General features: G+C 61.8%; 1 protein-coding gene across 1 annotated transcript in view; it reads right to left on the reverse strand.

The window, feature by feature from the left end:
* The window catches only part of GSG1L (GSG1 like), a 159,056-nt gene that overhangs the window by 32,467 nt on the left and 104,701 nt on the right, over positions 1-21,888 (reverse strand). Inside the window, exon 4 of the mRNA XM_084882967.1 lies at positions 226-337. Within this exon, the coding sequence (XP_084739093.1) occupies positions 226-337 (112 nt within the window). The remainder of the gene's footprint in view (positions 1-225; positions 338-21,888) is intronic.

The raw sequence follows: 21,888 nt of genomic DNA on the forward strand, positions 1-21,888 counted from the left end.
CAAAAGATTCTTCTTCTTTTGATTTATTTCCCAGAATTTAAAAGTGTAAAAGCCATTCTTAGCTTGAGGCTGATTAAAATGATAGTGGGCCCACCCTTTGGACTCCGGGCTCACCCCCCTTTCCTCCCCCCCCTCCCCCCCCCCCCCCCCCCCCCCCGCCTGGGCTGAGCTGTGGAAGTCCCAGCATGCCTCGGGCCTCTTGTGTCTGAGGTCAAGGCCACTTACCAGAAGGACCACCCGTAATCCCAGGAGTGGGGCCTCCAGTCTTCGGGGCCGAGGCTCACGGTGACCTGGAACACCTGGGTGTACATCATGTGGGCGACCATTCCCAGGAGGCCTGCGGGGAGCAGAGCAGGAGTCAGGAAGCAAAGGGGGGCTCTGTGCACCCCACGGGCCCACCAGTGCAGGGCAGGGCATGGACCCCCACCCCAACCCATGGGGAAGGACAGTTGCAGAAAACCATGTGTAGTCCATGCAACAGACAGGATTTGTGTCCAAGATTCTTGCTTCCGGGTTTTGCTCTATAAGCACCGCTGCAATGAACACCTTCTACCAGAACCGGGGAGGCCAAAGGGCAGAGGGCAGAGGGCAGCCTGGAGAAGAGCAAGCCCAGGAGACAGTCAGAGCTGTGAGGTGGGCCAGCTTTCCCTGTTAAGAACCAGATGAGGAGGTGCTTTAGGCCCTGCGAGCCCCCTGGTCCTCTTGTGGCTCTGCCCTTGTAGCGTAGAGGAGGGTGGACAGCATGGGACGCGGGCGTGGGCGCGTCAGCTCTGGCTGTGGTTTGCTGAGAGGCGGCCATTTGGGAGAAGGAGCCTAGAGTAAGGTGACCAGACGTCCCGCTTTTGGCGGGACAGTCCCGATTTTTAACAATTTGTTCCACGTCTAGCGGCGTTTTAAAAAAGTCCCGATTTTCATGTCTGGTCACCTTAGCTAGAGTGTTTGTTCAACCCTCAGGTCTTAACTCAATAGACCAGGGGTCCTCAAACTTTTTAAAGTGGGGGCCAGATCACGGTCCCTCAGAGAGCTGGAGGGCCGGACTATATGAACTACTAATCCCTACTGTAACACCTCAGCTGCGCTCACTGCCCAAAAAACCTGGCGGGCCGGATCAGACTCCCCTGGGGGCTGCATGTGGCCTGCGGGCCGTAGTTTGAAGACCCCTGCAATAGACGAAGGCAGTGGTAACTAGGTGGTCTTCACCCCCTGGTTCAGTGGTCGGCAAACTCATGAGTCCACAGAGCCAAATATCAGCAGCACAACGATTGACATTTCTTTGGAGAGCCAAATTTTTTAAACCTGAACCTCTTCTAATGTTATGTCTTCAAAACAGACTCGCCCAGGCCATGGCATTTTGTGGAAGAGCCACACTCAAGGGCCAAAGAGCCGCATGTGGCTCAAGAGCTGCAGTTTGCCGACCATGGGTCTAGTGGGTCAGGAAATGAACTTCGTGGGCGGGGACCAGCACTGCCAAGAAAAGAACAGAATAAAACAGAAATGTCCGCTCCCAGCAAATGTAGCAGGAGTAAGTGCTGTCTTGTATGTGGTGTGTGTGTGTGTGTGTGCGTGTCTGTGCATGGTGTATATATGTGGTGTGTATGTGTGCCTGTGCACGGTATGTGTACATGGTGTGTGTACATGGTGTGTGTGTGTGTGTGTAGTGGCTGGAACATGACATGTTTTTCTGTGGCTCACGGGCAAGTCTTTGAGGCCGCGGGCTGGGAGAGCTTGGTTTGAGGGTCTCCCCGCGCAGCCAGGGCAGGCACCTCCCTCCTCTGAGCCTCAGCGCCTTCTGCTCCAGGACGAGGACTGTGACAGCCAAGCAGAGAGGGTAAACCGAGGGGCCTCCGTGCCTGGTGCCCACTGGGCATGCTCATGCGGCTGCCAGGTTCTGATAAACCCGGGGCGTGAGCGGAGGGCACAGGGTTGTGAGAGCACTGGCTGTGGCCAGGCACCCGGTCCGACTGGCACCTCCATTCTTGCCTCTTTTCATCTTCACAGTGACCAGTGGAAGCGCGGGCCCTGGTCACGGAGCTTCCGGCAGAGGCTCCGGCTCCGGTGCCTCCTCCCAGCCCCCGGCCAGGCCTGCCGGGCACAGGGCCTCAGAGTGACACAGGCGGTGCCCGTGCTCCGGGCTGGGTCAGCATCCCGTGGACAGGGCCCCCCTCTCTGACCTCAGGTGAGGGCTGCCCTCCGGGCGCTGGGGGCGCTGAGGCAGGGCACCCAGGGGGAGGTGACACACGGGTGCGAGTGCCCAGTCCCAGCAGGAGCCCCGAGGCTCTCTGTGGCAGGCCTGAGGACACCGGACCCATCCTGAGCCGGCCCCCTCGGCCTTGGCTCTGTGGGACGGGGGGCACGGGGGCGAGCCTACGGGTAGCTTTGTTTATTTACTTGGCACCGTTTGGGCGAACTCGCATGCGATGCCTCGATAATGAGGAGCCGTATTTAATGTGCTCCACCAGCTGAGGGCCTTGAGCGGCCTCCGGGTGTTTGCCTAAAAGCAACGGGACAATGAGCTCCTCCTGCCAGGCTACCCCACACCCCCGGGGCCAACGCCCCAGATGACAGCGTTTGGAAAATCCTTTTTCATCGTCACTCGGAAGGAATTCTTTAGACGCCTTGGACACTAATCCCGTCTGCTGCCCGGACGCAGGCAGTTTCCTGCTCGCCTTTCCCCATGCACCGAGGCCTCTGGTTATGAACAGGCTCTTTTTAGAGCAGCGTTAGGTTTGCAGAGAAACCGAGCCGATAGTAGAGAGTTCCCGTATGCCCCCGCTCTCCGCCTCACCGTAAGTGGGGTTCGTGTGTTACCATTCAGGAGCCAGGATTGTGGCATTGTTTTTTAAAATATATTTTTATTGATTTCAGAGAGGAAGGGAGAGGAAGAGAGGGAATCATTGATTGGCTGCCTCCTGCATGCTGGACCGAGCCTGCAATCCAGGCATGTGCCCTTGACCGGAATCAAACCTGGGACCCTTTGCCGAAACCAGTTTAGCTCAGTGGATAGAGCGTCGGCCTGCGGACTGAAGGGTCCGGGGTTCGATTCTGGTCAAGGGCATGTATCTCAGCTGCGGGCACATCCCTGGTAGGGGGTGTGCAAGAGGCAGCTGGTCGATGTTTCTCTCTCATCAACGTTTCTAGCTCTCTATCCCTCTTCCTTCCTCTCTGTAAAAAATCAATAAAATATATTTTTAAAAAAACAAAAACAAAAACCTGGGAACCTTTGGTCCACAGGCCGATGGTCTATCCACTGAGCCACACCAACCAGAGCTTGAGGCATTGTTCCTAACTAAATCTACGGTGTACATTTGGTGCTGCACGTGCTGTGGGTTTTGACACTTGTGTAGGGACAGGGACCCGAGTCCTGTGCCCAAGAGGCTCCCAGGCCTAAACTCCCCCGTGCTCCACCCTCCTCCCTCTCCCTCCTCCCGGCCCGGGCGGCCCCTGCTCTTCTTTTTGTCTTCATAGGGTGGCCTCTTCCGGAACATGGGTTGTTGGGGTCACAGAGGGAGGTCACCTGTCAGACTGGCTTCTTCCACGTGGCAGTGTGCATTCGGTGCCTCCGTGGCCCCCGTGGCCCGGCTCACGGCGTTCGGTGCTGAATGACGCTCCCTGTCCAGACGCCCTCGGCTCATCTACCATCGCCTGCCGAAGGGCACCCTCGCTGCTCCCGTTTGGGTGGTTGTGAGTAAAGCTGCTGGGGCCGTACATTTTGGTATTTGATGTAGTCCAGGGGTCCTCAAACTTTTTAAAGTGGGGGCCAGATCACGGTCCCTCAGAGAGCTGGAGGGCCAGACTATATGAACTACTAATTCCTACTGTAACACCTTGGCTGCGCTCACTGCCCAAAAAACCTGGCGGGCCGGATCAGACTCCTCTGCGGGCCTACATTGTAGTCAGACCCACCCGTCCTTCCCTGTTTGGGCTGCACTTCCTGTGTCTGACTTAAGGAAAGCAGCACCACGCACAGTCTCCTACAGTTTTCTGACGTACTTACGGCTGTTGGTCTAATTCCTCTGGAACTTATCTTAGTGACTGGTGCGGTGAGGGTCCAACGTAGCTTTCTTAAATGAGTAACTAATTGCCTTGAGCCCTTACAGAATCAACCGACCTTTCCCCACTGATTTTATTTTATAAGTACATTGTATTGATTTCAGAGATGAAGTGAGGGAGAGAGAGAGAAACATCAGTGATGAGAGAGAATCATCGATGGGCTGCTTCCTGCACGCTCCACGCTGAGGATGGAGCCCGCAACCCGGACAGGTGCCCTGACCGGGAATCAAACCGTGACCTCCGGGTTCACAGGTCAGCGCTCAGCCACTGAGCCACGTCAGCCGGGCTCACCACTGATTTTTAAAGGACATTTCACACCGTATTCCAAGCCCCACATCTGCACCAGTTTTCCTGTCTCAGCATCTGTGCCCTGGCTCGCTCTGTTCATTGTCAGCACCGCACTGTTTTAATGACATCACTTACAGCCCTGTCAGTCGCTGCCCAGGGCTCACTCCCCTGCACCTGCCCCTCCCTTGGGCTTTGCCCCGAGGCGGGACCCGGACCCCTTCCTGAGCCCCACCGGTCCTCCCTGAGGGCTGGGCCTTGCTCTCCAAACCTCGGATGTGGCAGCTTCTTCGGTTTCTTCCTCACTGAGCCAGCCCAGAGGCTCTCCGAGCTATTTGATCTCCCAGGGCCTTTGTTTTCTCATCTATAAAATGGGGGCAGAGGCAGACGCTGGCCACTTCCATGAGCACCCGCTAACGAGCGAAAACAGACCTGGGAGCACCCCTCCTTACAGCAGGATGGGGGGCAGCACAGCGTTTTCCTGCGAGAACTCCCAGCCGGACCCAGGCCTGGACCGGCCCGCTGGCAGAGTAATTAATTCTCTGAATTGTTGGTATAGAAAAGCATTGATTTCTCAATTGAATCCATTTATTCCCAAATCTGAAAGGCTGTGCGTTAAGAAAATCCAATAAATGAAACTGCAATGGCTGCGATTCTCGAACTGCATTCTGAAGACTCCGCTTGGGAGGCCCGCCTCCCGCCCAGGTCCTCCGGGGCTCACACTCCGGCCGCCCGCCGTGTCTCCGGCCTCAGCAGGAGGACCTTCTCGGCTCCTGGGGACCAGGCAGTGGCATGGTGATGGGTGACGGAGCCTCCTCCCTGAGGGGCGACTGGAGGAGTGAGGCTCTCCTGCCGAGAGGCTCCCCGGGGACCCCCACCAGGAGTCACAGCTGTAACCCTCTCCTGGGCTTCGGGACCCCCCCTCCCAGCCTGTGGGTGAGGGGACCCTGGGGAACGCGGGGACTGGGGGGTGCTGGCCACCCAGAACCCAGAGCCGGAAGAGGGGTGGCGCCCGGGCCTTGCCCTTGCTGGCTGCCCCGCGGAAGAGAGGCTGGGAAGGGTCAGGGTGAGCCCGAGGGAAAGCAGGGGAAGCGAAGTGAGAGAGAGTGCCTAGCGTCCCACTGTCTCTCCCAGCTGTGTGACCCCCCCTTTCTGTGCCTCAGTTTCCTCGGGTCTAACATGGGGTTCATAATAGCACCTACCTCCTAGACTGGTGTGCGGCTTATACTTGAAAAGCACTTAGAACAGTGCTCGACATAATAGATCCCAGGTAAGCGTTTCATGAATGAATGAATGAACGAACAAATGAATGAATGAGTGCCTGAGGCTCACTGTGTAGACCTGCTAGACTGAGTCTGGTTTGCTCGCCACTGAATCCACCTGGCCCCGGGCCTGGCTCGCGGTGAGGCCCCGGTGCTGCTGTCTGAGGGCCTGGCTCGCGGTGAGGCCCCTGTGCTGCTGTCTGAGGGTGGCGCTGGCTGCAGAGGCCGGGGCTGAAGGTCTGGGCTGGGACACGGGGCTGAGCTAGGACGGGCCACATTCGAAAGCTTAGAGAGCAGGTGCCAGTCACCATTCCTGTCTGCGCTTGTCATTCCATCCCAGGTTCTCTTCCTGGGGACAGGGGGCGTGTGGGGGGCGGCGGGGACACTGGGAGAGACGGCGGGTCCTGCTGTCCCGGCCTCCGGGTCAGGGGGAGAGAGGCAGACGGTGGCCACGATCTCACAAGAACATTCCAGGGCCGCTGCAGGGGTCAGGGCGGCCTCTGGGGAGGGGACACTGAGCTGAGGCTGGGGGGGTGGGGGCGGCTGGAGCAGCCACAGGAGTACGGGGAGGGGTCAGGACACAGCCTACTGTGGGGGGGAGGAAGAGACGGCCCTGCAGAGTGGGAGAGGGGGGTGGGCACACAGGGCCGGGCGCCCAGGCCGCCCTGGACCACAGCGAGGAGTCTGGCTGAACTCTCAGCGCGGTGAGGGGGGGAGGGTGTGGGGGGAACCCAGGCAGGGCATAAGCCAGGGTCTAATTTCAGATCACAGTGGCTGGGCTGTGGAGAGGGAGGACGGGCTCCGTGGAGGGGGGGCTCCATGGAGGGGGGGCCCCGTGGAGGGGGGGCTCCGTGGAGAGGGGGCTCCGTGGAGGGGGGGCTCCGTGGAGGGGGGGCTCCGTGGAGGGGGGGCTCCGTGGAGGGGGGGCTCCGTGGAGGGGGGGCTCTTGCTGAGACTGGACTCGCTGAGGCTGTGAAGGTGGGTCCCCAGGACCTGCCCAGGGGCCGGACTGGGCACCCGGAGTCCAGGGACCTTCAAGGCTGTGGTGTGAGCTGCCGGGCAGCTGATGATTTTGATCACTGAGATGAGAAAATGTCTGAGTGGTAGGACCCCCGCTGGGCTGCCTTTGCATGAAATGCCTCTTGTATCCAGAAGAGTTACAGGCAGGTGTGGGTTTGGGGAGCAGCCAGGCTCAGGCGGAGCTGCTTGAGTCACTGGCCTGTGGAGGGAGAGCTGGAGGGCCGCCTGGAGAGAGGGCTGGGAGGGAGAGGGGGCCCAGGGAGAGGCGTGGGAGGAAGAGGGGCCCCTGGGGAGAGGCGTGGGGGGAAGAGGGGCCCTGGAGAGAGGAGTGAGGGGAAGAGGGACCTCGGGGAGCCGGTCAGCCGAGTGGGAAGAGCCAGCAGAGGAGCGAGGAGAGAGCCCGCTGCAGGAGGATGGGAGCCATGGGCACGTGTCAGGAGCAGGAGGGGCCCGCAGGTCAGAGATGAAGGCAGAGAAATGACTGCTGGTTTGCCACATGGAGCCCTGAGGGCAGAGGCCTGACCAGAACCGGCTCAGAAGAGGAGGTGAAACACCAGCACTGATGGAAGACTTCCCCGCGTCTGGGAGAAGCAGAAGCGGGGGAGTGTGTGTGTGTTGGGGGGGTGGGGGGGGTCAGAGCCGGAGCAGCTAGAGCGGTCTGAGGAGACAGGGATGACCCTGTGCTCAGAGGGATGGAGCAGGCAGGGAAGAGGCCAGAGGGTCACATACTTAGAGCTCTGGAGAGAGAAGGCCAAGGGGTGGGGGGACTAGAAGACAGAGGGTGGCCTGCCCGGGAGCAGAGAGGGACGGTGGGTGCTGCAGAGCCAAGCACTGGGGGCTGCGTCTCCTCTCTCCTGCCAGGGAGGCCGTCACTGTGAGAGCCAGATGGCGGGTGTGGGTGGCGGGGAGGGTGCGGGTGTGGGTGGCGGGGAGGGTGTGGGTGTGGATGGTGGGGAGGGTGTGGATGGTGGGGAGGGTGTGGGTGTGGATGGTGGGGAGGGTGCGGGTGTGGGTGGTGGGGAGGGTGCGGGTGTGGATGGTGGGGAGGGTGTGGGTGGTGGGGAGGGTGTGGGTGTGGGTGGTAGGGAGGGGGGGTGCGGGTGTGGGTGGTGGGATGGGTGGGAGGTGTGGATGGTGAGGAGGGTGTGAGTGGTGGGGAGGGTGCGGGTGTGGGTGGTAGGGAGGGGGGTGTGGGTGTGGGTGGTGAGATGGGTGCAGGTGTGGGTGGTGGGATGGGTGGGAGGTGTGGGTGGTGGGGAGGGTGTGGGTGGTGGGGAGGGTGCGGGTGTGGGTGGCGGGGAGGGTGCGGGTGGTGGATGGTGGGGAGGGTGTGGATGGTGGGGAGGTGTGGGTGGTGGGGAGGGTGTGGGTGGTGGGGAGGGTGCGGGTGTGGGTGGCGGGGAGGGTGCGGGTGGTAGGGAGGGGGGGTGCGGGTGTGGGTGGTGGGGAGGGTGTGGGTGGTGGGGAGGGTGTGGGTGGTGGGGAGGGTGTGGGTGGTGGGGAGGGTGTGGGTGGTGGGGAGGGTGCGGATGTGGGTGGCGGGGAGGGTGTGGATGGTGGGGAGGGTGTGGGTGGTGGGGAGGGTGTGGGTGGTGGGGAGGGTGCGGATGTGGGTGGCGGGGAGGGTGTGGATGGTGGGGAGGGTGTGGGTGGTGGGGAGGGTGTGGGTGGTGGGGAGGGTGCGGGTGTGGGTGGCGGGGAGGGTGCGGGTGTGGATGGTGGGGAGGGTGTGGATGGTGGGGAGGGTGTGGGTGGTGGGGAGGGTGTGGATGGTGGGGAGGGTGTGGATGGGTGGGAGGTGTGGGTGGTGGGGAGGGTGTGGGTGGTGGGGAGGGTGCGGGTGTGGGTGGTAGGGAGGGAGGGTGCGGGTGTGGGTGGTAGGGAGGGAGGGTGCGGGTGTGGGTGGTAGGGAGGGAGGGTGTGGGTGTGGGTGGTGGGATGGGTGGGAGGTGTGGGTGGTAGGGAGGGGGTGTGGGTGTGGGTGGTAGGGAGGGAGGGTGTGGGTGTGGGTGGTGGGATGGGTGGGAGGTGTGGGTGGTAGGGAGGGGGTGTGGGTGTGGGTGGTGGGATGGGTGGGAGGTGTTGATGGTGGGGAGGGTGCAGGTGTGGGTGGTGGGATGGGTGGGAGGTGTGGGTGGTGGGGAGGGGGGGTGTGGGTGTGGGTGGTGAGATGGGTGAGGGGTGTGGGTGGTGGGGAGGGTGCGGGTGTGGGTGGTGAGATGGGTGCAGGTGTGGGTGGTGGGATGGGTGGGAGGTGTGGGTGGTGAGATGGGTGCAGGTGTGGGTGGTGGGGAGGGGGGGTGTGGGTGTGGGTGGTGAGATGGGTGCAGGTGTGGGTGGTGGGATGGGTGGGAGGTGTGGGTGGTGAGATGGGTGCAGGTGTGGGTGGTGGGGAGGGGGGGTGTGGGTGTGGGTGGTGAGATGGGTGCAGGTGTGGGTGGTGGGGAGGGTGCGGGTGTGGGTGGTGGGATGGGTGGGAGGTGTGGGTGGTGGGGAGGGTGCGGGTGTGGGTGGTAGGGAGGGGGGTGCAGGTGTGGGTGGTGGGAGGGTGTGGGTGGTAGGGAGGGGGGGTGCGGGTGTGGGTGGTGGGGAGGGTGTGGGTGGTAGGGAGGGGGGGTGCGGGTGTGGGTGGTGGGGAGGGTGCGGGTGTGCGTGGTAGGGAGGGGGGTGCGGGTGTGGGTGGTGGGATGGGTGGGAGGGTGGGTGGTGGGGAGGGTGTGGGTGGTGGGATGGGTGGGAGGTGTGGGTGGTGGGGAGGGTGTGGGTGGTGGGGAGGGTGCGGGTGTGGGTGGTAGGGAGGGGGGTGCAGGTGTGGGTGGTGGGATGGGTGGGAGGTGTGGATGGTGGGGAGGGTGCAGGTGTGGGTGGTGGGATGGGTGGGAGGTGTGGGTGGTGAGATGGGTGCAGGTGTGGGTGCAGTGAGGAGGGTCTGAGAATGGGGGCAGGTGTGAAGTCGCCTACCCATCCTCAGACCCCCATTTTCAGGGATCAGAGAAGCACAGACCCCGCAGAAGTGCGTGGCGGGACAGTGTGCAGGGTGAGCTCTGTGCGAGTGACAGTGAGGCTGGCGGGGGCGGGGCGGAGCGGCCGAGAGCAGCCAGCCTGCGGAGCGGGCCCTGAGCCTGGCGGAGGCCCCTGGGGAGGGGCTGGTGGTCCTGGCCGGTGCCCCCTGAGGAAGGTGCCCGGGGAAGGAGCTGGAGCGGACACCCTCTGAGCTCAGGCCCCTCTGGCACAGGCCCCGCTCTGTGCAGTCTGGGCGGATCGCGGTGAGGCCACGCTCCGGGTAACTGAGGTGCGGGGCGGGCTGGTTAATTAACTGAGAACAGAGTTATTTTAAACGCGCCTGAGCCATTCCTCAGATCACAGAGCGCACTCACGTCCACACACACATCCTGGTGCCGCCACCGCAGTCTGGATTTGCCAAATCCCGCGCGCGTGGTGTGGGGGCAGGACCCGGGCCGCCAGGACCCAGAGGGAGAGGCGGGCGGCAGCGTGGCCCGACCCCAGCTGTCGCCACACTGAGCACCGGCCTCCTCGCGGTGGGGGGACCTGAGGGGGAGTGGGGGGAGTGGGGGGCGGTGCACGGCGGCCAGGGGCCTGGCCTCGGAGCAGGGCTGGGCCAGGCACGGGGCTGCTGGGGCTGGGCCGGGCCTGGGGCAGGACGTGGGTGTGCGAGGAGCAGCTGGAGGCGTAAACACGGAGCAGCAGGGAGCTCTGAGGCCTCGGGGGGAGTGTGGACTTCATCCCCGGGCACCGGGCAGGATTGTGTAATGGTGAGCGGGGGTGGACGCTGCCTGCCCGCGGGCAGTGAACACGGAGGGAGCAGGGAGGCGGGAGGGGCAGTCAGCCTTGGAGGAGGAGGCAGGAGGGCAGGTGCAGGGAGGGGAGCACAGGACCCCTGGCACCACTGAGAGGGGGGTTCCCAGCAAACCCGTGGCACTGGGAAGCCCTGGCTCGGGAATAGGGGGGACTGGGGGGACTGGGAGCCAGTTACTGTTGTCCCTGAACCCCAAAGCTGAGCTCATGACACCCATCGCTGAGGCCGAGAGAAAAGTAAACCCTTTATCTGCGAACACCTCAAATCCCCCGGCGCGGTGCCCGCCGGCGGAGACCCAGGCTGCCGCCCCTGTGCCCGGCCCCGGGGCGCCCCCGTGGCAGGCCGCCCGCTCAGCGCCTCCGGAAGGCCGAGCTGCCGTTAGCGCGCCCGGATCTATTTTTAAAGCTCGGGCTATTTTTAGACACTCTCTCGAGATCCCGCAGCCTCTCCGCGTAGCATATTTCAGGGTTTAAAAAGTCCCTCCTTACACATAACCTAAATCTTCCCCGCTCCAATTTAAGCTAATTTCTTGCCGTGCCCTCTGAGGAGAGGGCGAGCGGTCGGCATCTTCTCAAGAGGAGGCTCTCGGGAGCCGAGCAATTACCGAGCCGCCCTGCGCCCGTCGGCCTGGCAACGCTCTCCCCTCTCCGTCCCCTCGCTGTCCCCTCGCTCCCCGTCCTCTGAGGTCTCGGTCTTGGGTCACCAGCCTCCGTCTTGTCCGGATTCTGCCCGTTTCTGGCGTTGCCTTCTGCAGTGCAGTGGCCTAGGTCAGAGGTGGCATTGAATGGAGACCTCCTTGTTCCCAGTAATAGGTCAGCTACACCTCCCCACGGCCCAGCCTGCCTCCCAGCACCTCCGCCGGCACCGAGGCACTGAATGGGCCCCAGGGCGAGAGGGGAGGAAGGAGGGGTGGGAAGACGTCAGGGGGGCCAGCGCCCAGTTCCCGGTGACCCCTGGGTAGCCTGGGGCAATCCTATATAATAAAAGGCTAACATGCAAGTAGACCAAACTGGGGAACTACTGGTCGCTATGACACACACTGACCACCGGAGGCAGATGCTCAAGGCAGGAGCTGCCCCCTGGTGGTCGTGCGCTCCCACAGGGAAAGTGCTGCTCAGCCAGAAGCCCTGAGCCGGGCTCATGATTGGCAAGTGCATCAGTGGGAGCAGGAGCCTCTCCCGCCTCCGTGGCAGCACTAAGGGCTAAGGGTGTCCGACTGCCGGCTTAGGCTCCCTCCCTGAGGGGTTTGGGTCGAAGCCATCAGTCAGCCATCTCCCAAGGGCTCCTGGACTTCAAGAGGGCGCAGGCTGGGCTAAGGGACCCCCTCCCCTGCCACTGAGTGCACGAATTTCGTGCACCGGGCCTCTAGTTGGTGGAATGGTTGTCTATACAAATAGGCATGTGTCTCCCCCGACCCCGATCCTGCCCTCAGGTTCCCTGGGACCCTCCTTCACTTGGTGCCTCGATCTGACCTCCGTGGCTTCAGCTGTGACAGAGCTGGCAGGAGCCAGTCCTTGGGGATCTGAGGAGCCGCCTGCAGGTGCTCCACGGGGAGGCCAAGCACACTGCCTTCTCTGCCCTCAGCCTGGGCACCCGTAGGTGGCTGCCCACGGGTGGCAGGTGTGAGGGGAGGGGGAGAAGGTGGGGGGTCCCGGGAGGAATGAATCCAGCCGCAGAGACCTGAGCGGGGCAGCCGCGAGAGCCACAGCCTCATCTCAAGCCCCTTCTAGAGCCCCCTCCACCCCCCCCCCCGCCCCGGGAGCAGGGAAGTGAGGTCGCCCCACAGCTTCCCTGTCCAGCCCGAGCGGCCAGCGGACATCCTGGATCGGGCAGCCTGTGCTCTGCTCAGGAAGAGCATGGCCCCTGGTCCCGGCCTTGACTCCCCTGTGGCCCTTCACAGGCCCAGGCCACTGTGCCGGCCTCGGAGGCTGTGCGCCCGCGTGGAGGGCGGGCCGCTCACCTATGGGGGGTGTGGGGGGTGGGGGGGTTAGTACAGCAGTCTGGGGTCTCCCTCTGAGGCCCAGGGCAGAGGGCGGACCCGGACATGCACACACTCCCCAAGCCCAGCCCTGCCCCTCCCCCCCCTCCCCCCCCCCGCCTTTCCCCACCACTCCACCCGGGTTCACCAGCGGGCACGGCGCCCGGCGCCTGGACATCCAGTGGAGCCTCGGACTTGGTCTGCACCCCCCCCGCCCCATGCCCTGGGGGAACGCCCTGACCCTGGGCATAAGCGGCCGTCTGCCACCGGCACCTTCCCAGCCGGCCCAGCCTCCGCCTGTGCTCCACGGAGCGCCCTGAGCCTGGAGATGGGGTCCGGGAGGTGCCGGGACAGCAGACGGCAGAGCCGAGGAGACACCGAGGGAGCAGCTCTTGCCAGCCTCACGGGCCTGCTCAGCCCTCAGCCCCACCAGACACCATGGCCTGAGATGCGGGGACCAGGTCCTTTACCCGAAACCAGCGCACGTGTGAGTGACAGGGCCCAATGGAAGACTCCCAGGGGCAACAGGAGCACAGCCCCGATGGTGACGGCAGAAAACACGAGTGAGGGAACGAGCCCAAATCTCCCCAGGGACCCCCACCCTCCGCGCTCCACCAGGGACCCCGCCCCGCCCCGCCAGGGCCTTCGTCGCCACAGCCCGTTCACAGGCGCAAAGTGTACAGAGGAGAAGTGGGTGCCTGGCAGACCTGGTGGGTCAGGGAGCAGCACTCCTCTCTCCTGCACCCCCTCTCCTGCATCCCCTCTTCTGCACCCCCTCTCCTGCACCCCTTCTCCTGCACCCCATGGCCCCTGCCTCCCAACCCTCCAGCGGGGAGACTGAACAAGCAGGAAACAATCCCAAGGGCCGGGGTTAGGAGATGGGATGTGAGGGACCCCCATCGGGAGCCATCAGGTCAGGGGTCGGGAAGGCGTCCCTGGGGTGGGACCTTCCGAGGGAGCCTGAGGGTGCGGCGTGGCTGACCAGGCCAGCGCTGCGGGCAGCACCACCCTCTGGGCGCTCAGGCTTCCCCGAGGCCAGGAGTCCATCTCAGCGCCGACGGGGGCCAGACCGCCCTGCTGTGGGCGCCTGGGCACTGCGGGGTGTGCAGGAGGCTCCCTGCCCACCCCCCTTTAGAGGCAGGGGCACTGCCCTCCCCTCCCAGTCAGACAGCCAGTGTCTCCAGGCAGCACAGAAGGTCCTGGGGGCGGGGTGGGGGGGGGCAGGTATCAGAGAGGGCAGAACCTCCCCTGCAGAGACCACTTTTCGCGGAGGGAGGCGAAGGGTTTCTTTTTACGGCTCCCTTCCAGGCATTGCGCGGGATGCTGGCGTGTCCTTTCTGCTAGTGATCTGAAGTTTCCTTTCTGAGTAAATGTGAGTTTCCAAAAAAAGGAAGCGAGTTATTTAGAGGCAAATGCTAAGTAAATAGCAGCACATGAGCTTGGCTGCGTCGGGAGGGAAAGCACGTGACCGAGTGTGGGAAATGCTGAGTCAGGAGGAGTGGGTGTGAGGCGCCCGGGGACCCAGGGCTGTGGGCGTCCCAGGCTCTAAAGGTGTCCCACGACGCTGGGCCGGGCTGGGAACGGGGGGTGGGGGGTGCCCTGGAGAGGCCCCCCCCATGCAGGGGAGGCCAGCTCCCCCGCCTGGCAGCGCTGCCTCTGGGGGTGGGCGCCAGAGTGAGGACCCGGCTAGACTTTGGGGCCCTGTGGCAGGAGAAGTTAGGATTTAACCATACAGGGGTACGTCTCTTTATTGTGCTTCTCAGGTATTGCTTTTTAAAAAATTATTATTATTATTATTATTATTATTATTATTACAAGTTGTAGGTTTCAAGCATTTTGGCACCATTTTTCCAACAAGTTCAGATGTTGGAAATTAGCATTTTTCAGCAATGAAGATGTTTAAATAAAGCATTTTAAAATCAAGCTATGCACATTGTTCTGGGCATGATGCTAGTGCACACAACAGACTACAGGGCAGTGGACATAACGGGTGTGTGCTCTGGGGAACCGAACCCCGTGTGCCTCGCTATTGCCGCCGCGGCCTGGAGAGAACCCTCCCTCTCCGCGGCGCCTGAGGGGGAGGTGCCCGCATTAGGAAAGCAGCGGGGTGGGGGCAGCTCGCCGGACACCCCATCACTGTCCTGGGCATGTGCTCATAGCCCGGGCAGGCCCCGCTGTGGCTTTGTCTCTCTCTTTCTGCCTCTGCGTCTCTCTTTCTCCCTCCCACCCCCCAAGTCTCTCTCTCTCTCTCTCTCTCTCTCTCTCTCTCTCTCTCTCTCAGTCTCTCTCTCTCTCTCTCTCAGTCTCTCTCTCTCTCTCTCTCTCTCTCTCTCTCTCTCTCTCTCTCAGTCTCTCTCTCTCTCTCTCAGTCTCTCTCTCTCTCTCTCTCTCTCATTCTCCCAGGAATACCGAATTAAGTTAAGGCAGGAATACTCGCTGTATTTGGCCTCAAGCAGGGGCCTCCCCACCACCTCCCCTTCGGCCGGGAGGGATTTGGTCGCACACACAGCCAGATGGGCTGGCGGAGGCTCCGGGCACCTCGCCCTGCCAGCTGGCTCTCCTCCGCTGAGCCTCCCTGGGCAGCCGGAGCACATGGTCCCAGCACTGCCTAACACCCTCCCCTGCAGGAGCTGAGATGCAAACCCTCTCTCCCGCCATGTAGGCTGTAAGTGCGCTGAGCTTCCACACGTCCCCAGGCAACGCTGCGCTACCATCCCGTCAGGTTCCGCCCAAAGCTGCCTGCGCACTCGGAAATGAGACCGGCGGCCGCCCGGCTGCAGACCCTCTGGAGAGCAGCACCTCATTCCTCCCCTGGCCCCTCACACTGTGCACAGAACTGGCTACCCTGGCCCCTCCCAGTGTGCACTGCACTGGCCACCCCTGGCCCCTCACAGTGTGCACTGCACTGGCCACCCCTGGCCCCTCACAGTGTGCACGGCACTGCCTACCCCTGGCCCCTCCCAGTGTGCACAGCACTGCCTACCCCTGGCCCCTCCCAGTGTGCACTGCACTGGCCACCCCTGGCCCCTCCCAGTGTGCACTGCACTGGCCACCCCTGGCCCCTCCCAGTGTGCATGGCACTGCCTACCCCTGGCACTGCACAGTGTGCACAGAACTGCCTACCCCTGGCCCCTCACAGTGTGCACAGAACTGCCTACCCCTGTCACTGCACAGTGTGCATGGCACTGACCACCCCTGGCCCCTCCCAGTGTGCACGGCACTGACCACCCCTGGCCCCTCCCAGTAGAGGAGGCACTGGCTACCCCACACCCCATGCGATCTGTGCCTTCTCCCGGGAGAGGGAGGTCTGGTCACAAACTCCGTGCTACATGAGCAGGTGCAGTCCAGAGGTGAAGACGTCTGCCAGGGTGACAGGGCGTGGAGGAAGGAGGGTGTTTAAGTCCGGGTCTGCCCACTCCAAGCCACATGTTTGACCACTGCACACTGCCTCTTCCATCCATCCATCCGCCCACTCACTCTCCATCACATACCCATGGAGCTCGAGCCAGGCTGCCTTCGTGCTCAGGAACCACGGGGCACCCAGGACAGGCACCTCCCTGCCCGCCCGCCCGCCCGGAGCTGACCTCTCAGGAAGGAAGACAGAGGTAAGAACAGAAGTGCCAGGTGCTGCGGAGGAAGGGGGTGGGGAAACAGTGGGTGGTTAGTCGGCCACGGAAGCTGGGGCGGCCTCCTGGGAAGGTGACCTCTCAGCTGAGACCCGGGTCCTGTCTGCCAGATGCTGGGGAGTGAGGCGAGTGTGAGGGGCTCTGCCGGCCGGGGGGCAGCCTGCAGCCCCGAAGGCGGGCCGCCTGCCCCTGCGAGGTTCAGCCGTGCAGCGGAATCTTGGCTGCGGTGCCCCTGCCCCAGGTGCCCGGGGTGGGGCTGTGTGAGTCTCCCTTCCTCCGGCTACTCCAGGAGCAGCCCTGCACACCCACCCTGCCCCCCGCTGGCAGAGGCCTCCCCATCCAAGCTGCCAGTTCCCCTCCCAGCTTTGGGCCCCATCACTAAGGTGACCAGATGTCCCGCTTTTGACGGGACAGTCCCGATTTTTAACAATGTGTCCTGTGTCCCGCGGCATTTTAAAAAAGTCACCTTACCCATCACCCCACTTCCCCACCCAGACGAGACCACCTCTGAGCCCCGGTGTCCTCACCTGGAAAGTGAGGAGAATAGATACCCGGTCACAGCCACTCAGACAGCCGACATTCCTGAGCACCTGCTGTGTGCCGGGGTTTCCTTAGTCTTGGGGGCACAGTGGAGAGAAGACAGAGTGTGGGGGAAGCTACTGCAGAGATCACTAGGGAAGACCTCTCTGAACTTCACGCTGGACTTCACGCTGGGCCCCGAAGGGTGAGGAGGAGTCAGGGGCCATGAGCAGGCCAGGAGGAGCCCTGGGCAGAGGGACCAGCAATCGCCAGGCTCCGGGAGGGGGAGAAGGGCCAGTGTGGCCGGAGCTGGGCAGTGAGAGACGAGGGTGTGTAGAGGTGGGGGGTGGGGGGAGACCAGTTTGGGGAGGGCATGGTGTTTTATCCAGAACACAGCAGGAAGCCACTGGCTGTTTTAAATGACTCCCCCGCTCACAGTCATATGGCACACAGTCAGGTCACACAGGGAGCACTCAGCTCCTGCTGGTAAGTGTTGGGCGACTGGTGTGGTCCCCGCAGTGGGTCTCAGAGCCCCAGGCCGCGTCATGTCAGCATGTGGCTCGGCTTTGTGGGGGGGAGGCCGAGGGGGCAGCACCTCTCCCCCCAACTCCTTCAATGCTCGCACCCCTGCCTGGCGGGAATGACTGCTATCCAGCCTCGGGGCAGGGACAACTAGGTTCAGGGAAGACGGAGAACTTGACCCACGGCACACGGCTGCTGGCCAGGCCAGGCCCCGCGCCTCGGCCGTGTGCCGCCCACCCCTTCCCCTCACCATGGCGCTCGCCTTCACTCCTCTAGACCTTGTGAGGGAGACCCCAGCCTCTGCCCCAGCAAGAGCTCAGGCAGATAAATGCCGCTCATGCAGGCCCCTTCCGTCCCCTATCCGTGTCCCCCCAGCCCCGGGGCCAGGAGGCAGCAGACTGAGGGGCTGGGAAATTTCCATCAACCCTGAGCACCGCCTGTCACACAGACACGCCCTCGAGTTACTGTAGGCAGCTTTCTGGTACTTTCCTCTTGTCAACAGTATTACCGAGGCCAGCTCTGAGCCAGGGATTGAGGACGCAGGCACCACAAGACAGACCCAGCCCTGCCCTGAGGAGGAGGTGCCTGCCCACGGGGACCAGGCAGGAGCCCTGGGAGCAGGGGTGGGCCTGCTCCCACCGGGTCAGTCCCGGGCAGTGCCCACTTGCGGCCCCGTGCCAGGAGCTGCCCAGGCCACAGAGTCTCCTTCTCCTGGCTAGTGGGAGCGCCATCTCTCCACCCGCCCTTGCCCACCACGTGTAGGAGACCCCAGAGTGCATGCAATAGGCCTTTGGCCTGTTTCCCTGCCCCAGTCTCTGCCAAAGCCCCTGCCCTGGGCTGGGCCCTGTGCCTGTCCACCCCCAGCTGCTGGAGTCGGGCCTCCCGGAAGCAGGGAGCACAGCATCCGAGGCTCTCCCTCCAGCTGCCCAGCCAACGCTTGGTGTCCACCCCGGGCCCTGCCCCCATGGCCATGGTGTCCTGGCCATGGCCCTCCGAGGTCAGCTCCCCCGGGGAAGTGCCTGGGCCTCCTCAGGGTTCCCTGGAGACCAGGCCCCTGAACCCCCAGCATCCCTTGCTACACCCACTCCACTAAGTCAGTTCAATCCTCTAGAACCAAGCAGCTCCAGGACCATGGGTTTTGCTTCCACTCTTTAGAGAACATTAACATTCTTGCCTCCTCCTATGCCCCAAAGCCCAGTTTCTGCCTGGCTCGGTGCCTGGGGCCAGGCTCATTTGTATGAAGGGCCCAGTGCCCTGCATCTTCCCCCATCCTGGCTTCCAAGAGATGCGAAGGATGTGGCACCATTCCAGGCCTGCCCTGGGGATCCGAGGACAGGACACGCCTACCCCCCAGCCCACCTCCCAGAGACACACTGGCCGCCCCCTGCTCCCCCGCCCCCCCCAAGGGTCCCGCTGGACTCTCCAGACCCTCTGCAGGCCCCGCCTTCTAACACGCAGACCCGTCCGCTCGGCGAACGCTCATTAAGCGTCCTCTCCGTGCAGAGGGCAGGGCGGGCCCGGGGATGCAGCTGTGGCTGTGCTCGCAGGCGCTCCCGAAGGCTAATGAGGAGGACGACATAAACAGTGAAGGAAAATCGATGGCTGCAAATACTTAAATAGAAATAGATCCAGACAGCCATGACCCCGAACTGGCAGCCCACGGGCCGAGTCAACCTGCAGCTGTTGGCTGGAGCTGGATAAAATGATGGATTCTTTGGGGCCAGCATTTAAGAAACTGGAGGATTTCCACTAAAATATGGGAGTTTGGGCTTCTCTTGTGGAAATCAGAAACTGGCAGCACGGGGTCCACATTTCCCCTCGGCAGGCAGCCCTCAGCGGGAGCTGGCCAGAGCTGGCCTCGAGGGCCACTGTGTGTCTCCCTGTCCTGGCCTGGGCCTCTGGACAGTCTCCCTGTCCCCGCTTACACACTCACCCCATTCCCTCCCAGACCCCCGGAGGCATCCACCTGTCCCACGGGGAAAAGGGACCAGGGAGAGAGGAGGTCCATTCCACCTGGGCTTGAGGAAAGCCTCAGATGGGACATGAGCCTTGAGCTGGGCCTGGGAAGAGCAGTGAGTGTCCCCTGAAGGAGGCAGGGGAGGGAGGAGAGAGGAACCCGGAACCCGGAACCCCCCCCCCCCCCGGGGGGGAAAGGCAAGGAGGAGGAACACGGTGCTCCGGTCGCACTGCCTGCTGGGAGGCTCCTGACTCAGGCCTGTCCCAGCTCCGCCTCTAGTCTCTGGGACGAGCGCCGTGGTCAGGTGGGAAGAAGGCGACAGGTGAGTGCAGACCACGAGGTGCAGGGACAGAAAGGAGATGGTTCCAACTAGATCATCGCCAAGGCACCCTCTAATGCTAACCGGAGTTACGTTTTAAAAATACTTCTTATTCTGAAATAATGACTGATTCTCAGGAGATTGCAAAAATGCACAAGGAAGTCTCAGCACCATCCCCCGGAGTTAGCACTCACACAATGCGTACGGTCCCCGGGAACAGTATCACGGCCAAGAGGTTGACCTTGGAAACTCAACAGAGTTGGTGTGTGTTGTGCATTCAGCTATGAGTACACCCACAGTGTGCGCTCAGCTATGGGTGCACCCACAGTGTGTGCTCAGCTCTGTGGACACAAGATGGCCACCACAAGATGGCCTGCAGGGGAGGGCAGTTAGGGGCAAGTAGGCCTGCAGGGGAGGTTAGTTAGGAGTGACCAGGCTGGCAAAGGAGGGCAGTTAGGGATGACCAGGCCTGCAGGGGAGGGCAGTTAAAAGTGATTAGGCCAGCAGGGGAGGGCAGTTAAAAGTGATTAGGCCAGCAGGGGAGGGCAGTTAGGGGCCATCAGGCCAGCAGGGAAGCAGTTAGGTGTAAATCAGGCAGGCAGGAGAGCGGTTGGGAGCCAGCAGTTCTGAATTGTGAGAGGGATCTCAGATTGGAGAGGGTGTAGGCTGAACTCAGGGACACCCCTGCATGAATTTTGTGCACCGGGCCTCTAGTTTAGTATGATGCCCTCAAGGCCCACCCATGTTTTCACAAATGGCAAAATTCCCTTCCATTTTATGGCTGAATGGCATTCCATGGCCTATACACTGTATATGCCATGTTTTCTTTATCCATTCATCTGTCTGGCCGCTTAGGCTGTTTTCATGTTTGCTGGTGTAACTAATGTTGCCATGAACATGGGGGTGCAGATATCTCTTTAAGAGAGTGATTTTATGTCCTTCAGGTAAATGTGCAGAGGTGGAGCTGCTGGGTCCTATGGTAGGTCTAGTTCTAACTGTTTGAAGAACCACCATTCTTAAAGTTTTATTGGAACATGACCGTGCTCATCGTTTTCATACTATCTGAGGCTGCTGTCCACAGAAGAGCTCGGTAATTGTCATGGAGACTCAGGGCCTACAAAGCCTGAAACATCTACTCTCTGGCCAGTCCACGGAAGGAGTTTGCTGACCCTGCTCCAAACAACGTCGTGTACATAAGAGCTCAATAAATCGGTTGATGAATGAGTGAGACCTCGATGGGTATTGCTATTCTCAGAGTTCTACCACTGTGCTTCATTACAAACACACACACAGACACACACACACACACACACACACACACACACACACACACACACACATGTGTTCCAGACGTTACCTACAGCAGAGGGTCCCCAAGGGTCTAGGATCGGAGAGGGGGTCAGTCCCAGGACAGACTTAGATTCTGGGCCAGGCACACAGTGTGGGCGCAGTAAGTGTTGGTGTTTTTACTTCTGTTTTTCTCCCAGAGAGGAAGGTGATGAACAGACCCAGTATGATGGGGAGGGGGGGGTAGGACACAAATACATAGGGAGAGGGAGGGAGGGATGGAGGGGTGAGGGGTGAGGGATGAGGGAGGGAAAGAGGAGATGGGAGAGAGGTAGAGAGAGAGGAGGGAAGAAGGAAGAGAGGTAGGGAGAGAGGGAAAGAGAAGGGAGGAAGGGAGGGGTAAGGAAGGGAGGAGGGAAGAAAGGAGAGAGGTAGGGAGAGAGGGAAAGGAGGGAGGGCCGGAGGGGGAGGGAGAGAGGAGGGAAGAAGGGAGAGAGGAGGGAAGAAGAGAGGGGAGGGGGAGGCAGGGAGGAAGGGAGGGGGAGAGGAAATGAATGAGGAAGGCATGCTGCATGGCCCCAGCCTCCCTGCACTTGTCATCCTGCTCTGTCCATGTCCATGTCCATGGCAAGGACTCGCCCACTCTCCACCCAGCCTTTCCGGCTAAATTCCACCCTGAGTCCTTCAGCCCATGGTGACATGACACTTACACCCCTCACCCCAGACTGGCCCCCACCGCCTGCTCCCACCCGGGACAATCAAAGGAAACCCAAGCCCAGATGTTCAGTCTTCAAGGCAAAGTCAAACAATATTAAAACATAAAAGCCCAGGGTCCCAGCAGGCGGAGGGCCACCCTTTGTGGTCACGGAAGAGGGTTTCGGCTTCATTCTACAAATGGGACGTTTGATAAATACCGACCAGAAATGACAAAACCAGGCCATTAAAAATCCATTAGCCGGCCAAACTCGGCCGAGGGAGAGAAGCCTCCTCCGCATTGTTACCCGTCGAGGGGCCGGCGCGGCACACACGGGGCTGTGCTCGCCGACGTTCCGCTGAGGGGGAGCAGAGCTGGCCGCCCCGAAATGTGACTTAAGATCTTGGTCATTTTAATCGGGTTATTTTTAAGAACTGAACGGCTCAGGACGAAGCTTTGACCTTGCCCTGACTGAAGGGTGGGACAGAGGCTCCGCACCAGAAGGGATCCCCGAGCGCGGTGGTGTGGCGTGGACAGGGGCAACCTCGCCAG

Source organism: Pipistrellus hanaki (assembly GCF_964339955.1).
Source record: "Pipistrellus hanaki genome assembly, chromosome: 4".
Lineage (NCBI taxonomy): Eukaryota > Metazoa > Chordata > Mammalia > Chiroptera > Vespertilionidae > Pipistrellus > Pipistrellus hanaki.